The 18,464-nt window shown below is 38.5% G+C and overlaps 1 protein-coding gene across 1 annotated transcript in view; it reads right to left on the bottom strand.

The window, feature by feature from the left end:
- IPO11 (importin 11) overlaps window positions 1–18,464 on the bottom strand; it is a 661,807-nt gene that overhangs the window by 616,058 nt on the left and 27,285 nt on the right. The window contains exon 3 of the mRNA XM_089653447.1: window positions 920–1,020. Coding sequence (XP_089509573.1) covers window positions 920–1,020 — 101 coding nt within the window. The remainder of the gene's footprint in view (window positions 1–919; window positions 1,021–18,464) is intronic.

The raw sequence follows: 18,464 nt of genomic DNA, 5'->3' as shown, positions 1-18,464 counted from the left end.
GCTGACATGTGAGTGGCCTTAATCTTTGCTTTTAATTATATTGTTGATTGGCAATATTACACTATTTGAGATTTTTTTCTCCCGGTTGAACGGTGGAGCCTATTCTGAGGGTGAAGAATTCCATAGAGTGGATGCTAAAGAGGGTTTAGGATCCCTTTAAAAATCCCTAAAGGCTTCTCATTCACCAATATCTGGTGAGTGTATTTGATGTTGGTTTGCACGGGTGGAAGGTGGAAGCTTCTTTACATTTGAAGAATTTTTGGAAATTTCTATTTTCATCATACACGGACTTTTGGTGTTTATTATTATTGGGGACATTCACTATTAATTTATGGTTTATGAAATATTTATTAGTATTATTCACTTTATGTAAAAAAGTTTTCATTTTTTATTTCATTTAGAGGTCTATTTTTGCGCTGTTTATGTATATTTGGTATTAATAAAGGAGGCCTAATTGCAGCTCAGATTGGGGGAAGGAAAGTCTGCATAAGAAGTCAATCAGGTATGTTACACTGCAAGCAACATGGGATAAATGGAGAGAGTGGAGTGACCGAGAGGTAAGCTCCTCGGCATGTGTTTTCTCCTTGAGAGTGGTGGTACAAAGGGGATCTGTAAGTGAAACTGCACCATAGAAAAGATTAGGCCCCCTCCTCTGCTATGCAGGGTTGGGCTGGGCTGGGCTGTGTGACAGAGCCGTGTAAATCTCAAAACTGTATGGAAAGAAACAAAAATCCTTAGACACGTGAAACAGCTCTTATATATGTATTTCATCTGTGGATTTAGCTATTTTAGCTCTAATTTCATATTTCCAATAGAACTGTCACTAAAATAAAATTACAGTACACAAGAGTTAAGAACTGCTATCAGCATGAACAATGCTACTAGCATACAGGTAATAAGGGAATAGTTAATGACTTACTTTGGTGCCACCCTCCTCCAGTAGCGATCAATCCCATTCTTAAAATACAAGACGGCCAACCATCTCACATTTACATCCAAGGAATGATTTGTGAAAATATTCTGCAAAATGAAAGACATATATTACATTTGTCTTGTGAAGACCCTTGTCAAGTTTTAGGAATATCCTCATAATATTAAATCCACCCACAGAATTCACCCTTCTGTAAAGTCACGTGTTGGTCCTCCCATCGCCCCTTTATGTATTACTATACCGAGGTGCCCCTTTAGCACAGTTGTGTAGAAAAATGAAGTTGCAGACAGAAGTTGGTCGTATTGTATGCGAAAAGGACGCACTCTCCTTTTTTTTTACATCTGTTTTGCAATCCCTGTTGTGTGGAGGACGTGCTTTATATGGCCTTGTACGACGGACTACACAGCATGGGTTACTAGCATAAACCTCTCTCCAGGCAATTGGGTTATATAATTACATAGTCTGGTTAAAAAAAGACACAAGTCCATCTAGTTCAACGACTAAAAAGGAAAAAATAAAATAAAAATGGATACAATCCTATATCCACAATCTTATAACCACAGTTAATCCAGAGGAAGGCCAAAAACCCCAATAAAGCATGATCCAATTTGCTCCAGCAGTGGAAAAATTACCTTCCTGATCTCCCAAGAGGCAATCCGATATTCCAAGGATCAACATTACCTGTAAATGTTAGTATCCAGTAATATTATGTTAATTTAGGAAAGAATCCAGGTCTTTTTTAAAGCAATCCACTGAACTGCAGAGAACCAGTTCTTGAGGAAGTCAATTCGACATTTTCACAGCTCTTACTGTGAAAAAGTCTTTCCGTATTTGGAAGTTTAATCTCTTTTCCTTCAAATGTAAAAGAGTGCCCCCTTGTCCTCTGTGATGACCTCAGGGTGAATAACTCTACACCGAGTTCACTATATGGACCACCTATGTTCTTATACAAAAAACATTTCCATTTCCAATGTGTCCTATTCACACCACAACGCTGCGCATGCATGTCACTGGACATCAAAACATGTCAGCAGACGTCACAATGTATGTCAATGGACATCAGCGTGCATTAAAATGCGACTAAAATGGATGGAAATGTACATGTATTTTCCATACATTTTAGTGCAAGTCAATGTGAATTAGCTCTTAGATCAGTAAAAAAAAATATTCATTATTGGAGAGTGTATTTTTTGCACATATGCGGTAATAAGTGAAAATATACATAATAATACATAATATACGATATAAGTAACAATAGGCAAATCACACCTTCCCCATGAATAGTAGATTATGTTATAACTAGAAGAATTTTCACGCGAGCCATGTGGACCATACTTGTGTCTTGCACAGGAACTTTTTGTCAGGATGATCCAGCGTTCATACATCAGTAGCATGTGCCCTAAACCCAAAAACAATTTAATATATTGTAACTCACATTCCTCAGATAAAGTGGCTGAATCAGTTTTCTTTTTTGCAGGCTTATTCTTTCCTTTCTTTTCACCTGATAATCCTGTTAAAAACATACTTCCTGTCACTGGGTGGCTATGCTCACTCCTCCACTGTATCTATGGTGGGAGCCATAGTTGCCACCCAGACTGAACTTCAAATACGTTGGCTTTTGTTCATCTCTTTTACACACTGAGGATGCTGAGATAAGTAGTTCACAGAAGGAAGATTGTTGATATATTATTTTATGCTTAGAGCCAAGCTCAAAGGAAGTGCCAAGAAAACAACATTTTTGGAAGGATCAGGTATTTTCTGTATTTAATGAAAATATTTGTATCCTAAAAAAGAAAACGAATGCAGCCATCATATCTAAGGACTGGTAAGCTGCAAAGTATTACATTTTTGTTCTTGGATTTAGGGCTGATGTCTTATAATGTTCCTATAGTAAGTCTGTGCTATTCTTAATAAAGTGCAATGCTCTGTGATGGTGATATAAGGGTAATCAAAGACAGCCGTTGCTTCTGTTTTGTACGTTTGGTCTTATTAAGCTAAAATTCCACTTTGCAGAACACAGCAAATTACAAACAGACTGCCGGACTTTTATCATGCCATCCAGTGAGCTTATCAGCTATGGGAGCACATTCGTCTATTTCTGAAAGCCGTGTATGGATTCACTTGCTTCCCAAATAATTAAAGATTCTAAAAGCAGCAGATGTAGAGAAGCCCCCATATTTCCATATGGTAGAGGCATATTTGTCAGCATTATTGAAAAGTGCCAATACAGAGTACATCTACAACACAACATATTAAAACAAACCAGACTTAACATCTCACCATCTAATCTTGATATTTCACTCCCAACAAATAATTCTGCCACAAACAAAATGTTCACAGTGAGGCTCTGCAGACTTTTGTTATATGTGAAACATTTACATCTTTGGGCAGTTTTTACATTTTATTTCATTTATCTCTGCAGTTATTTGTACAATACAGCCCCAGTAAATGTCTAATGAAGAGGATAATCAAAAGCACCAGGAAAAAATTAACTAATAAATATAATCTGTCAAAAAAAAATAAATAAATAAATAAAACAATAAACCAATTTTAAAGTGGTTGTAAAGGATGAAGTATATTTACCTACATGCATTCTATGTATGAAGGGAAAAACCTTCAGTGGGAATATTCGTAAGTACATTAGATGGCACAAAACCACGTTCACTGTTAGCAACTTGTTAGTTCAAGAAAAAATTCCTGTCCTGCTCGCTTTTTCTCATCAAAATGCCATGTGGGCCACGCATAAATTAAGTGCATTAAATCTGACAATACATAAGTAATATTGCTTCACATCTGCATTGTGCAAAAATGACAAGTGCTCCTGTGTGCTCAATCGGTGCCCCACATGGATGTGCACTCACCGTTAGCCGTGGACCACCTATCTCTAGTTGGTCTTAAGCTCCTGGTTTGGGACTAGCCCAATGAGTGATGGGAAGAATGGCATCAATATTCATTCCTGGGAATCATGCGATCTGGTTGATAGTAACCAATAGGATGATGACCAGCGTGGATATAAGTAACAGTGTAGTTTCAAAAGAGCCTTTTTAAACTTTCTCCTCTCCTCCCAGGCAGTAAACCAAGTTTCAGCATGTGATCACAAACAAAAGCAAACATCCCATATAAAACCATAGAAAACTTTAATGATGGGGAGACATTATAAGAAAAAACTCACAAGCAAAGTGCCCATAACCTGGCACTCAGTGTATTCAGCCTTGCTGCCTGTGAATAGGAACCAAGATGGCTGCCGCGTAACAGCGTGCATTCCAAAGGGTGGAAATGACATCAGCAGAAGTTGCGTCATCAGACCTCGACTGGTTTTGATCAATAGATCATCATTACAAAGTGCAAAATCTGCCATTTTGGAGATGGTATTTATACACAGCAGTGATTAAATCACTTGCTGCAGCTGTGTCACTTAATTACTTGCCCGAATCTATCCATTGCTGCAGTCCTAAAAGAACATCGATTTGACCCCGCTAACAGTTAGAAAATTAAACAAAGATTCTTAAAACAAAACTTTTTGTTTAGTGTATGGTCAGTTTTAGAATGGGCTCTTGTGCCTAAGCATTCCAGACTTGTTTGGTTGTTTTTGTGAACCAGAGAAGAGGTAGGTGGCAATTGTTTTACAGAATCAGTGTGACTTCATGTGTGGCTTGCCGACATCTGTACGACTTCATTCACAGATGTCAATGCAAGTCACACATGAAATTGCAAATTAATAGTGCAGGAACCTTCTTCCAAGTCCCACCAATTTGAATGGGTTCATGGCGGCAAATAGGGTGTGACTTGTCATGTGGCTTTGATCTGCCAAGTCGCAATGACAAGTCACACACAGTGTGAACAGGGGCTTATAGTGATATTAAACTTTAAAGGCAAAGTATTGAACCCGTGATCAGAAGATCGCAGGTGCAATGTCAGGCTCCTGCACGCTCTGCCTACAGCCCCGTTGCCCGTACCTCTGTACTGGCTGCACTTTCAGAGCTGTAGGCAGTGTGAATGAACTATGCGTGTACTGATCAGCACGCCCACAATTCATTCAAACTACAAGTCCATCGGCTGTGGTGATGGATGGGACTTGTAGTTTTGTTATTCAAAGATTCCTGTGAATGAATGATACCGCAGTGTGGGCGGAGCCCCGCACAGGCGCAATGTTTTCAAAGTCTGACAGTAGGTGCAGGAAGAAGAAACCTTGCCCGCTGTGACACTCACTGGGGGCAGTGAAGGAGAGAGGATGGAACAAAAACATTTTACATGTAACTCCCTAAATACGGGTGTAACATGTTTTAGAAAGTGAAATTATCCTTTATTTTGTAAACTGACATTTAATTCTGTGACATGTACTTACTATGCCCTGTGAGTAGCACTGCTGAGTCACACATTACACAGAGCCTGCCTTTTGACCTACAGAGGTGCTGAGAGGAGGAGTTTCAGGAGGTGGAGTCAGTACAGGAATCAGCAAGGTACCATGGGATATGTAGTCCTTAGAAACTGAAACTAAACAGCAGAGGAGAAGCTGCAAAGCATGCAAGAAATCTAGGAAGTTGTAGAAAGACGGCTAGCAGACAGGCAGCACCCACAACATGAAAGGGTATTTCTTAAGTAGGTTTATACTGTATTAAATTGTCAAATATAAACTGCATATCACAATCTCAGCAACAGTAAGCCGTCGCAGGTAAAATCACATTATTTGCTGGGTAGTAACATAAAAACATATCCATTAGTAGTAGTACACTTGTCATTGGGCCTTAGTCTGAAACTTTTCTAATACTGCATTCAAAATAAATGTAAAACACAAATTAGAATAAGATGTGCCTGACAAAAAAGATATATTAAAAAAACATAACAAAAGGGGAGCTAAAAGAATGCAGATGAAAAACAACAATAGGAAATGTTAAAATATGTCACTTGGACACAGATAGAATGTCACAATTGAGCTGACAGGAGAAGAAAGGGCTGTCAATTTAAAAGAAGATAAATGAACCAAATGTGGCACGGTGAAAGTCAAGTGAAAGGCAGAAATCTCAACGGATCCAGATGACAAAAAAAAGAGAACGTGATAGAGGTGAACAATAACATAAAATATATTGTAAACTGGAGCTTTTTTTAACCCATTTATTTCTAAATGAAAAGGAGGTCATCTAAACAGGCCTAATGGATGACATATCATCAAATGCAAAGCTTCAATAATCCATGTCATTGAGGCCTGAAATTAATTAAATAAAGGTGCAAAGGCAAGATTCACAGAAAATGTTAAAGTGGAACTAAACCCTCCTTTCCTTTTCAGCCAAGGAAGCTGCCATCTCAGCTTCTGAGTGCACTTCAACTACCATGATGCTGCACATGTGATCAGTTATGACACCAGCCATTTGATGGTTTGACAGCTTGGTTGAGTCACAAGCAACTGTTGATATTATTATTATAATACAGGATTTATATAGCGCCAACAGTTTGCTCAGCACTTTACAATATAACGGGAGACAATACAGCAATGATACAGTTCAATACAAGAGGAAAAGGAGGGCTCTGTTCCTTGGAGTTTACAATTTAAGTGTTTTTAGAAACCTTTGAAATCAATGGGTTTAGTTCTGCTTTAAAACTGAACTCTGGGCATGAAAAAATAATAATTTAAAGCCAAACTAAACCCACCAATTTAAAGAACTTTACCATTAACAGCTTGATAAAAAAAATAACATTCTTTAGCAAGGAATATACATTCCACATTATGAATTATGCTGCCAAAACATTGCCTCCATTGGCTGCCATTTTGCTGAATTCCACAGCCCCTGAACAGCAGTAAATCATAAATCTGAACTAAACCCGTTGATTTAACAGTTTCAAAAAACAGTTACATTCCTGGAATTCCAGGATTCCTAAGGCTACTTTCACACTGAAGAGTTTTTCAAGGGCATTTGCATTAAAAAAAGCACATGAAAAGCTAAAAAAAAAAATGCTTCCCTATGTATGTTTTCATACTGGGGAGTTGTGCTTCTGTTGCGTGTAAAAACTCCTGCTTGTAGCATCTTTGGAGCATGTTTGTTCAGTTAAAAAAAAAAAAAACACCTCTTCTCATTGAAATCAATGGAGAACGCCTGAAAAACACATCAAAAATGCTTCTGAGAAGTGTTTTTGGTGCAGTTTTTAAGTTATGTGTCGCTTAAAAAATGCTCAAAAAGAGCGGCAAAAGCGCAGTAAAAAAGCGCCATAAACACATATGCGTATTTGCTGTGTTTTTGTGGCGGATCAGTATGAAAGTAGCCTACCACATTTGCTAATGTCCTCAACCAAATTGTCAAACCATCAAATGGCTTGTGTCTTTACTGATCACATGAGCAGCACAAGGGCAGTTGCAGACCAAACAGAAGCTGCTTTTTTGGCAGTAAAGGATAGTAATGTTTAATTCTGCTTTAGGACTTGTTTGGTGCAGAGCCATCAATTTTTCTACACATATTCTGCAAGGGCACAACAAAATCAATTGTTCTCCATATGTCCTGTTCACACCACAACACTAGTATCACCTGCAGATTTTTTCTGCGCAGGAATCTGCACCATGTATAAAACTCATTGGATCGCGCATGAAAACTGATGTCTCTGCAAGTGAAATCTGCATGTCAGTTTCCGTCAGTTTTCCTGCCCGTATGGTGTGAACGAGGCCCTAAGGCTGTCAGTAGATCAGCCTCTACAAATTCAGCAGTGCCTAAAAATAGAGAGCAACTGAGCATGTGCAGAGCAGGGTGAGGCAATGTATTACTGGATTGTAAACAGTATAGGTGCTTATGTTTATTGTTTCACATAGCTATACCTGCAAAAGGGGCCAGCCTGAAGTGATCTAGCAAGACTTAATTTTCTGACTAAAGTTCCACTTAAACAATTCAAAAAAAACAATTACATTCCCAGCACGTGTGGGAAATGCTGCACAGTTGCTTATGCTCTCAACCAAACTGCAAATCATCAAATGTCTGGTGTCACTGATCACATGTGCAGCATCAAGCCAACCGAAGATCAAACAGAGGCTTAGATGGCAGATTTCTTGGCTGAAAACGATAGGAGGGTTAATACCGCTTAAAATATTTTTCTCAATAGTCACAAATGATAGAAATCCACTTTGTGTGCCTTCTCAAACCCAGATATTACCTTGTAAAAGTGACATCATCACTGTGCTGTACATAGTCTGTAAATAAAGAAGAGCTGTAGGATGGACCAATCAGGGCCCACCCACAACAAGCTGCCTGCAGAAAACAACAGAAGGGGCGTATACAAGACCATTCACCCTGCCCAAGGAGGGAGAGCAGCAGTGACGGGTCTTTATTCCCTGAACCTTCTGCACATTTCACACTGGATTACTGCACAAATCTGGAAGAAATACAGAAAGCGTACCAAGATTCAAGGAAGAATACGCATGCTTATCCCAGAGTCTAGTCCAACTGGAACTCCCATCCGCCCGTCACTAACTCCTTGCTTACACTTCAAGAAATCACCTGTGGGGTTACATAATATATTTACCTTTCCTGTGTAAAGTTTGTATGATGTGTGGACGTAAAATATCCTCCTGACAAAACAAGCATTAAATCCTTCATCAGCTACATTTTTAGAATTGAACTGCTCGGGGTTGGGCTTACAAGTGGCATTAGACTCTGGTATAAAAAATGTATTGAAAAATGAATTCGTAACTCAAAAAGTCCCTTCTATTGCTCTCATATCGCTGTAGTTTGACTTTATGCTGAGGGTAGCTACGTTCTCCATGATCCCACTGCATCTAGGGACATAGCCACCCACTCTTGCTCCCTCCCAACATGGATTTGTAGTGTACAGGACTGCAACTAACACCTACTGCTTGTTCCAAACAAACAGAAGTGAGAGGGAAAAAGGAGAAGTTTGGAAACTCGCTAAGGAAATTACAAGGAGGCAGAAAAAACAGTAAAAATGATTTCATGAAAAATAGATCAATAAACCCACGACAGGAAAATCAGTCTGTATATGTAGTAGAGCATGCTTATACTCACTGTGGAACCTAAGGGGTTAATCATCAGCATTGTGTAAAAAGGCTGTTTGACCCTGTTTTCTCCCCTTCTTCCACAGTCCCCAATCCATCTGCTGATAGTACAAAGCCCTAGGGGTCACTCTGCACATGCACAGTTTGGTATGCATTGCTAGAGAGTTGGGGTTTTTTGTTTTGTTTTTTTGGGAAGGTGCATGTGATCAGCAAAGGGTCAATCAGCACTATCAAGACAGAGGGTCAGGGGTCATGCAGCCTCAAAGGAGAATAAAAGCTCCTCCTACAAGCTTTAACCAGTGCTTAGCTGGACACTGATAGAAGTCACAAGGCTGCTCTAACTGCTGATGAGAAAAGGTAATTAGCAGTTTATATTTACTAAAATAATTGCATTTCCATGTTGTGTGTACTGTGGGAGACCAGATAAAGTGAAGGCAGGGTCCTGGGTTTAATAACAATTTAAGCAGTGGATGTGTATGGATTCGTTTTAGAGAATAAGGATATTATTATTATTATACATTATTTATAAAGCGCCAATAGTTCACTCAGCGCTGTACATTACAAAGGGGGACAGAACATGTGACAGAACAATACCAATACAATGCAAAACATGAGGGGATCGAGGGCCCTGCTCTTTCGAGCTTACAATCTAGGAGGGATGGGATAGTGGTACAGGAGGAGATAGCTGTGGGGGATGGAGTGGTAGGAAGAGTGGAGGAGGTCAGCAAGTTAGCAGGGGGTGAGGTAGGCTTCCCTGAAGAGATGGGTTTTCAGGGTGCGCCTAAAGGAGAGGAGAGTAGGTGATAATCTGATGGGTTGGGGCAGGGAGTTCCAGAGGATGGGTGACACCCTGGAGAAGTCCTGGAGGCGGGCATGGGAGGAGGAGACCAGGGAACTAGAGAGAAGGAGGTCTTGTGAGGAGCGGAGTGTGCGTGCTGGGCGGTACTTGGATATTAGGTCAGTGATGTAGTTCGGGGCAGTATGGTGGACAGCTTTGTACGTCAGTGTTAGGATTTTAAATTTGATCCGTTGCGCAATCGGAAGCCAGTGGAGGGATTGGCAGAGGGGGGTGGCGGAAATGGAGCGGTTGGAAAGGTGAATGAGTCTGGCAGCCGTATTCAGGATCGACTGAAGCGGGGATAGCCAGCGGCGAGGCAGGCCAGTGAGGAGGGAGTTGCAGTAGTCGAGTCGTGATATGATGAGGGAGTGGATGAGCTGTTTAGTAGTTTCTGGGGTTAGGAACGTGCGGATTTTGGCGATGTTGCGGAGGTGGAGTCTGCACGAGTTTGTTAAAGATTGGACTTGGGGCTGGAAGGATAGGTTGGAGTCCAGAATGACACCAAGTACTCTGGCCTGCAGAGCGGGTTTGATATGATTTAGTGTCACGTTACTATTAAAGAGTCAGCATTTCATGTAACAAAGACTTAATCTGACTTCTTAAAAGGTCCTTCAAATATACAGCCTGCAAATTTGGAAAGACGATCTGATTTCATCACATTCTATAACAACTAAGCATTATTATTTTATGTAACAATGAACCAAAGGATGAACTATATCCCGGAAAATGGAGTGTCTAGAATTAGGACTAATGAATAGAATGGCTTGTTGAATCAGCAATTCTGTTATTCCCTTAATGCACATTATGACCATATGCCTAAAACTATAAAAGTTTTGCTTCAGGGATGATACAAAAATACAAAAGGATGTAACAGTGGTGCATATAAAAATATATTCTAGGGATGTAATGATATATTGGCGGCATAAAATAGTGTTATCAGCAAGAAAAAAGGTTGCGTCTCATAGACAGTCAAGCAAATGCGCCCTCTAGTGACTTCAAAGCAAAAGCGTATCTCATAGGCTTTCATGCAAAGTCGCATCTCATAGACATTCATGCAAAATCGCCCCCTAGTGACTTCATTGCAAAATTGCATCTGATAGATTTTTATTCAAAGTCGAATCCACATTGACTTCAATGAAAAAACACCCTCTAGTGACTTCAATGCAAAATTGGCAGCCACATTATTTAAAAAAAAAAGATTTTGAAAAACTTTCAGTTTCGGCTAAGTTCATCCTGAATTTTCGGTTTTGGCACCAGAATTTTCATTTCGGTGCACCACTAATATATTCCTTAAACAAATTCACCACATTTTGCTGAGGGATGTATGCAATATATAGGGGGGCAACTGTCTTGGACCAGGGTAGTTAAAGTAGACTTGGAATCAGATATATTATTTTCCTTTCCACATGCCAAGTGTATTTATTACCTCTGACATAGATCATAGCGCTCCCTCTGGATATGGAGCTATCTTTACATGCATCACACAGAGTCAGCATCTACTTTCTAGACTGAGACTCTGGGGTTTGTTTACAAAAGAAAAATAGGCTGTTCACTTTGCAAGGGAAATTGCACATTGCAAAGGAACTTCCACCAGAGGTAAGTAATTGTGGTGCAATGTGTCTTTGCAAAGAATACTCAACCACATGCAATGCATAGCAGAGCAATACAAAGCAATGTGCTTACACAGTAAAACACACACAGCACAGTTAACCCTTTGATCGCCCCAGATGTTAACCCCTTCCTGTCCATTGTCATTAGTACAGTGTCAGAGCTTTTTATTAGCACTGATCACTGTATTGGTGTCACTGGGGATGTCAGTGGCAGTTAGTCAGCTCCCCCCAGTGTCAGAATGCCCGCTGCAGTCCTGCTATAATTTGCTGATCGCCGCCATTACTAGTTTTAACAAACCAAATTCCAGTATCTATACCGCCATTTGTAAATGCTATAGCTTTCATGTAAACCAATTCATTTACATGTATTTTTTTTTTTAGCAAAGACATTTACCAGAATACATTTTTTTTTAGCAAAGACATTTACCAAAATACATTTTGGCCTAAATGTATGACGAAATTTGATTTTGTTTATTTTTTTACTGGACATGTTTAATAGCAAAGTCAAAAATATTTTTTTATTTCTTGTTTTAAATTTAAAGCGGAGTTCCAGTCAGTTCTGTGTTTTTTAAAAGTCAGCAGCTACAAAAACTGTAGCTGCTGACTTTTAATAAACACACTCACCTGTCCCAGGGACCAGTGATGTGCTCACCTGAGCCGTCCCTTCTCTGCCCGGCGCCGGCATCTCAACTGTGAGCACCAGGCTGTGACAGCTTGCGGCTTCACAGCCAGGTGCCCATTGCGCACGGGCGTGTCGAGCATTCTCATTGGTCTGGCAGTCTTCTAGGACCTATGTAGGTTCCCAGGAGACTACAGGAGGAAGGAGGGGGCCGAACCTCTGGCTCACTTCACCACGGCGAACTGAGCCGAAAGTGGGAGCGGGTACCTGTCAAAAACAGGTATCCACTCCCCCCCAAAAGGTGCCAAATATGACAGTAGAGGGGGGGGGGCGATGGCAAATAAGCGGAAATTCCGTTTTTGAGTGGAACCCCGCTGTAAGAAAAAAAAAATCCAGTCAAACACAGGTCTCAGTTCAAGCAGGCTACAATCTCGTTCCCAACTGAGATAATTTGTTTTTTTTACAAACAAAGCTATTTTACAGAGCTAATCTTGTTGAACAATGGATCTCTCCCCCCATAAAGTCTAGGAGAAATTCCTCTGATTGTCCTGCATATAATATCTATTTGACAAGTACAGAATTGAAAAAAGCCACCTTAGTGCAGGAACAAGGACACCTTAGTGCAGGAACAATGGGTTTCGATCATATCTATGTGCAAACAAATTTACACAAATATTAAGTGACATAAAATTATATGTGACAAAAAATAAACAAACAAATTATATATGTTATAATAGTGCCCACAAAACACCGTGAAATATAAGTCTAGTGTAATCAATAATGAATTACAAAAAAAAAAATCGTCCAAAAAAATCTTCCACAATGTGAATCCTTTGTGACTCCCAGTGCAGAAATAAATAAACCACGTGCTGTGCTTTTCATACACCCCCTCTTAGGTGTGCACTCACCAGAATATAACCTTTAATGAGCCTTTTTTGCATAAATTCCAGAAGTCAGGGTCATCAGAACACAGCCTTTTTTCCACTTTATATAGACTCCAAATTGTTAAGACCGGGAGGTTCCTCCAATAATCATCCATGTTAAGAATGATAGCCAGGATCATAATATATATTCCTCTCCATAGTTACATAGAAAAAGAAAGAAATTCGCTCCAATCGTGTATTACCAAAGGTAAACAACTTTAATAAGCCGAAATATTGCACTTACAACATTCCAAAAATAGTTAAGCCTTATTTAAAATAGCCTTTCAGTGAGACAGACATAGCAGGTGCTCTCACCACCTCCGGATCTGCCGGACAGAACGCCGTCTCGTCACTTCCGGTTGCGTATCTGCGTCACTTCTGGTCCGCCGCACCGTCACACCCTGACATGTTTCGTCATACCTGACTTAATCATAGGGATGATGGTGTGGTGCAGCACATCACTTATATAGACAGACTTTAATTAACCCACCAGATGCTTAATTAGATTTAATTGGTGCACCGTCCCACAGGAAATGATGCATCAAACTGGCAACATAAGAGTGCCATATACTGAATACTATGAGCAAATACCCTAAAAACAATGGACAAATAATACCTTATTTATTGACTGCATGGACATCCTCAGATGGTTATTGTAAACCATCTCGATGATTATACAATTCAATCTGGACATCACAACAAATCAATAAACCAATATTAACATAATAATGCAATAAAAATAAAACAAAAAATAAAATATAAAAAAAATAAATAATATAAAATTATATTAAAAAAAATAAAAATAAAATCAAAAATCCACGAAAAAAAAAAATGATAAAATTAAGTAAAAATAAAAGTCAAAACATAAAATTGTACAATTTCATAAATCACTAATAAAACAGTTAATATCCACATCAACATTCAATCCCCCTGGAACTAAAGACTGAAGAGTATATATCCACTTGGTCTCCCTCTTAGAAAGATCTCTTACTCTATTTGCCCCTCTCCAATTTTTGGGAATCCAATCAACACCCCAAAATTCTATTAATTTTGGATTTTTATTATGAAATTTGGCAAAATGGTCTGATACATTATGGTCTTTAAACCCTTTTTTATGTTTTTAATATGCTCTGCAATCCTCACCTTAAGAGCCCTTTTAGTTCGTCCTATGTAAATCAAATTACATGGGCATTTAATGGCATATACCACATACAGTCAGGTCCATAAATATTGGGACATCGACACAATTCTAACATTTTTGGCTCTATACACCACCACAATGGATTTGAAATTAAACAAACAAGATGTGCTTTAACTGCAGACTGTCAGCTTTAATTTGAGGGTATTTACATCCAAATAAGGTGAACAGTGTAGGAATTACAACAGTTTGCATATGTGCCTCCCACTTGTTAAGGGACCAAAAGTAATGGGACAATTGGTTTCTCAGCTGTTCCATGGCCAGGTGTGTGTTATTACCTCATTATCCCAATTACAACGAGCAGATAAAAGGTCCAGAGTTCATTTCAAGTGTGCTATTTGCATTTGGAATCTGTTGCTGTCAACTCTCAAAATTAGATTCAAAGAGCTGTCACTATCAGTGAAGCAAGCCATCATTAGGCTGAAAAAACAAAACAAACCCATCAGAGAGATAGCAAAAACATTAGGCGTGGCCAAAACAACTGTTTGGAACATTCTTAAAAAGAAGGAATGCACCGGTGAGCTCAGCAACACCAAAAGACCCGGAAGACCACAGAAAACAACTGTGGTGGATGACCGAAGAATTCTTTCCCTGGTAAAGAAAACACCCTTCACAACAGTTGGCCAGATCAAGAACACTCTCCAGGAGGTAGGTGTATGTGTGTCAAAGTCAACAATCAAGAGAAGACTTCACCAGAGTGAATACAGAGGGTTCACCACAAGATGGAAACCATTGGTGAGCCTCAAAACAGGAAGGCCAGATTAGAGTTTGCCAAACGACATCTAAAAAAGCCTTCACAGTTCTGGAACAACATCCTATGGACAGATGAGACCAAGATCAACTTGTACCAGAGTGATGGGAAGAGAAGAGTATGGAGAAGGAAAGGAACTGCTCATGATCCTAAGCATACCACCTCATCAGTGAAGCATGGTGGTGGTAGTGTCATGGCGTGGGCATGTATGGCTGCCAATGGAACTGGTTCTCTTGTATTTATTGATGATGTGACTGCTGAAAAAGCAGCAGGATGAATTCTGAAGTGTTTCGGGCAATATTATCTGCTCATATTTAGCCAAATGCTTCACAACTCATTGGACGCCGCTTCATGGTGCAGATGGACAATGACCCAAAGCATACTGCAAAAGCAACCAAAGAATTTTTTAAGGGAAAGAAGTGGAATGCTATGCAATGGCCAAGTCAATCACCTGACCTGAATCCGATTGAGCATGCATTTCACTTGCTGAAGACAAAACTGAAGGGAAAATGCCCCAAGAACAAGCAGGAACTGAAGACAGTTGCAGTAGAGGCCTGGCAGAGCATCACCAGGGATGAAACCCAGCGTCTGGTGATGTCTATGCGTTCCAGCCTTCAGGCTGTAATTGACTGCAAAGGATTTGCAACCAAGTATTAAAAACTGAAAGTTTGATTTATTATTATTATTCTGTCCCATTACTTTTGGTCCCTTAACAAGTGGGAGGCACATATGCAAACTGTTGTAATTCCTACACTGTTCACCTGATTTGGATGTAAATACCCTCAAATTAAAGCTGACAGTCTGCAGTTAAAGAACATCTTGTTTGTTTCATTTCAAATCCATTGTGGTGGTGTATAGAGCCAAAAATGTTAGAATTGTGTCCATGTCCCAATATTTATGGACCTGGCTGTACGTGGTGTCACATGTTATAAATTCTGAGATTTTATACTCTTGATCATGTACTTTAAAATTGACTCGTTTCACCTTATTACCTATAGCTACTTTACATGCTTTACATTTTCTACAAGCTTTAAACCCTCATTAGGGAACATAGACATAATTTTTGGAGCATCCCAGACTTTAACACTCCTTTCCCCTACATTTGGGGCCCTTCTATAGATGAATCTCGGCCTGTTAGGTAATACTGGTCCAAGTACCTTATCCATCTGGAGTATATGCCAATGTTTTTGAAAGACATTTTCCACTTCCTTATATTGTGAATGATAAGTGGACATAAAATTCCACTGATGTTCTTTATTAACCTCTTTATTTGTGGTATTAAAGCAATTTTCTCTTGGGACACCAAGGATTTCTTGTATATTCTGATTCAAAAATTCATTTGAATATCCCTTTTGTAAAAATCTATTTTTAATAATATCCGTCTGTAATAAGTAGTCACCATTCAATGTGCAGTTCCTTCTTATCCTCATGAACTGGGCTCTAGGTATGTTCTTGAGCCAGATCGGATCATGTCCACTATTAACAGATAAGTAACAATTTCTGTCTGTTGGTTTAAAATACACCTTAGTGACAATCTCATTGCCACTTCTTTGTATAATAACATCCAAAAAAATTAATAGAACTCGTGCTCATCTGGTAATCTAATTTAATAGCTTTTGATTATCGTTTAATTTCTCCATAAACTTCTCCAATTAAGCTTTTGATCCCTCCCAAATTAGGATGAGATCATCTATATATCTTTTATAATATATCAATTGTTGTGGTTGATGTAAAAAAAAACTGTATTATCCTCCCAATTTGGAGTCTATATAAAGTGGAAAAAAGGCTGTGTTCTGATGACCCTGATTTCTTGAATTTATGCAATAAGGCTCATTAAAGGCTATGTTCTGGTGAGTGCACACCTAAGAGGGGGTGTATGAAAAGCACAGCACGTGGTTTATTTATTTCTGCACTGGGAGTCACAAAGGATTCACATTGTGAAAGATTTTTTTGGACAATTGTTTTTTTTTGTAATTCATTATTGATTACACTAGACTTATATTTCACGTTGTTTTGTGGGCACTATTATAACATATATAATTTGATTATTTTTTGTCACATATAATTTATGTCACTTAATATTTGTGTAAATAAGTTTGCACATAGAGACCATCAAAAGGAATTAGTGTGACACATATATATAATGTGCCGCTAATTATCAGTATTATTAGCAGTGGTATTTTTTGGAATAAGTTTTACAACATAGTAATTTAAAGTGGCAGTTGATTGGATATAATATTGAATATTTAAAAGCTTAAATTGGCGCGGTTTAGTGATTAACCTACTTAAAGAATCACTCTATTATTTATATATATATATATATATATATATATATATATATATATATATATATATATATATATAAACTACAACTCTTTTAGTTAAGCATTAACATAATTTACCCTCCAAGCCATTTGTACAGTTGTCAGAAAGTCCAATTTGTTATAATATAATAGTAATCTTTCTCTATAACAAATGAGTTACTTCAATTTCATGGAAACTCAAAATAATCAGGACTTAGAGTGGCACCCAGTGGCAAAATGGTGGTAATAATAAAACAAACCATGGGTGGAATCTGAGACAAAGTCACCAATTAAGAGAAGGTAACACCTGCTGGGCTACCTATTAGGCCGGTATATTCAAATGTTATGGATGTATTGTGTGCCAATGGATAAAAGGGAAAGTCATGTAGACGGGCACACAGATCACCTTCACAAGATAAGACCCCATTCATGTGATCAGATCACATTCCATCAGGAGAACATTCACTGATCGGATAGGACATACAGAGATCACAGCCATCTGATCACAACATTTCATCAGGACACTACCTTCCATCTGACCATCCATCTTACTGCATCTCTGGCACACAACTTCAGCCTCTCCAGATGCCATTTTGTGAGAGCTCAACTCTAGCCATCAATCGGCAGCTATCTTTTGATTTATCAGAAAATTGGAGGGTAACTATAATTTCTATTTTGGTCATTCTGCTTGACCAAATTAATAAGCTTTTTGTCATTTTGTGGTAACCTAATTGTTTCCATACGATAAAATAACCACTCAACTTTATATAGTTTAGCTTTAGTAGTAATATTATTCCTATTTTGTTCTTGGGTCATATTGGCATACGGTTTTGCGTATTTTGATGCTTATTCCTTCTGCAAGGAAATAACTGCTGAAATGCCGTAAAACACAGACTACTGTTTGATAATTAGATATTAATGGTTATTTTGTCTATGGGGAGAAATTAACTATTGATTTTATTCAATATATAAATATATATATATATATATATATGTAAACTACTACTACGGAAAAATTTTGTAAAGTTTAAGCAAATTATCTTGGTGTCTGTGTGCATCACAATTGAGCTATTACATTATCTGTTTGTATGTGACTTATTGTAAATAAATAATACCTTATTTCATAATCTGTAGTCCTTATTTCCACTTATCTGATTTGTGTTTGTTAGAGCTATTAATTCAGTTAAGTTATTTTATAAATTATTGCTATATTTGCAAGCACCTTTAGCTGACTGAATGAATTGTCCAGGCCTTACCTGGCAGGACATATTATTTTTGGAGGAACTGCTGAATGAATTATT

The sequence above is a fragment of the Staurois parvus genome, unplaced genomic scaffold, assembly GCF_062004578.1.
Source record: "Staurois parvus isolate SC_StPar_1 unplaced genomic scaffold, SC_StPar_1.0 ptg000714l, whole genome shotgun sequence".
Lineage (NCBI taxonomy): Eukaryota > Metazoa > Chordata > Amphibia > Anura > Ranidae > Staurois > Staurois parvus.
The sequence above is the reverse complement of the archived record's forward strand: the minus strand, read 5'-3'. Positions and strand labels throughout refer to the sequence as shown.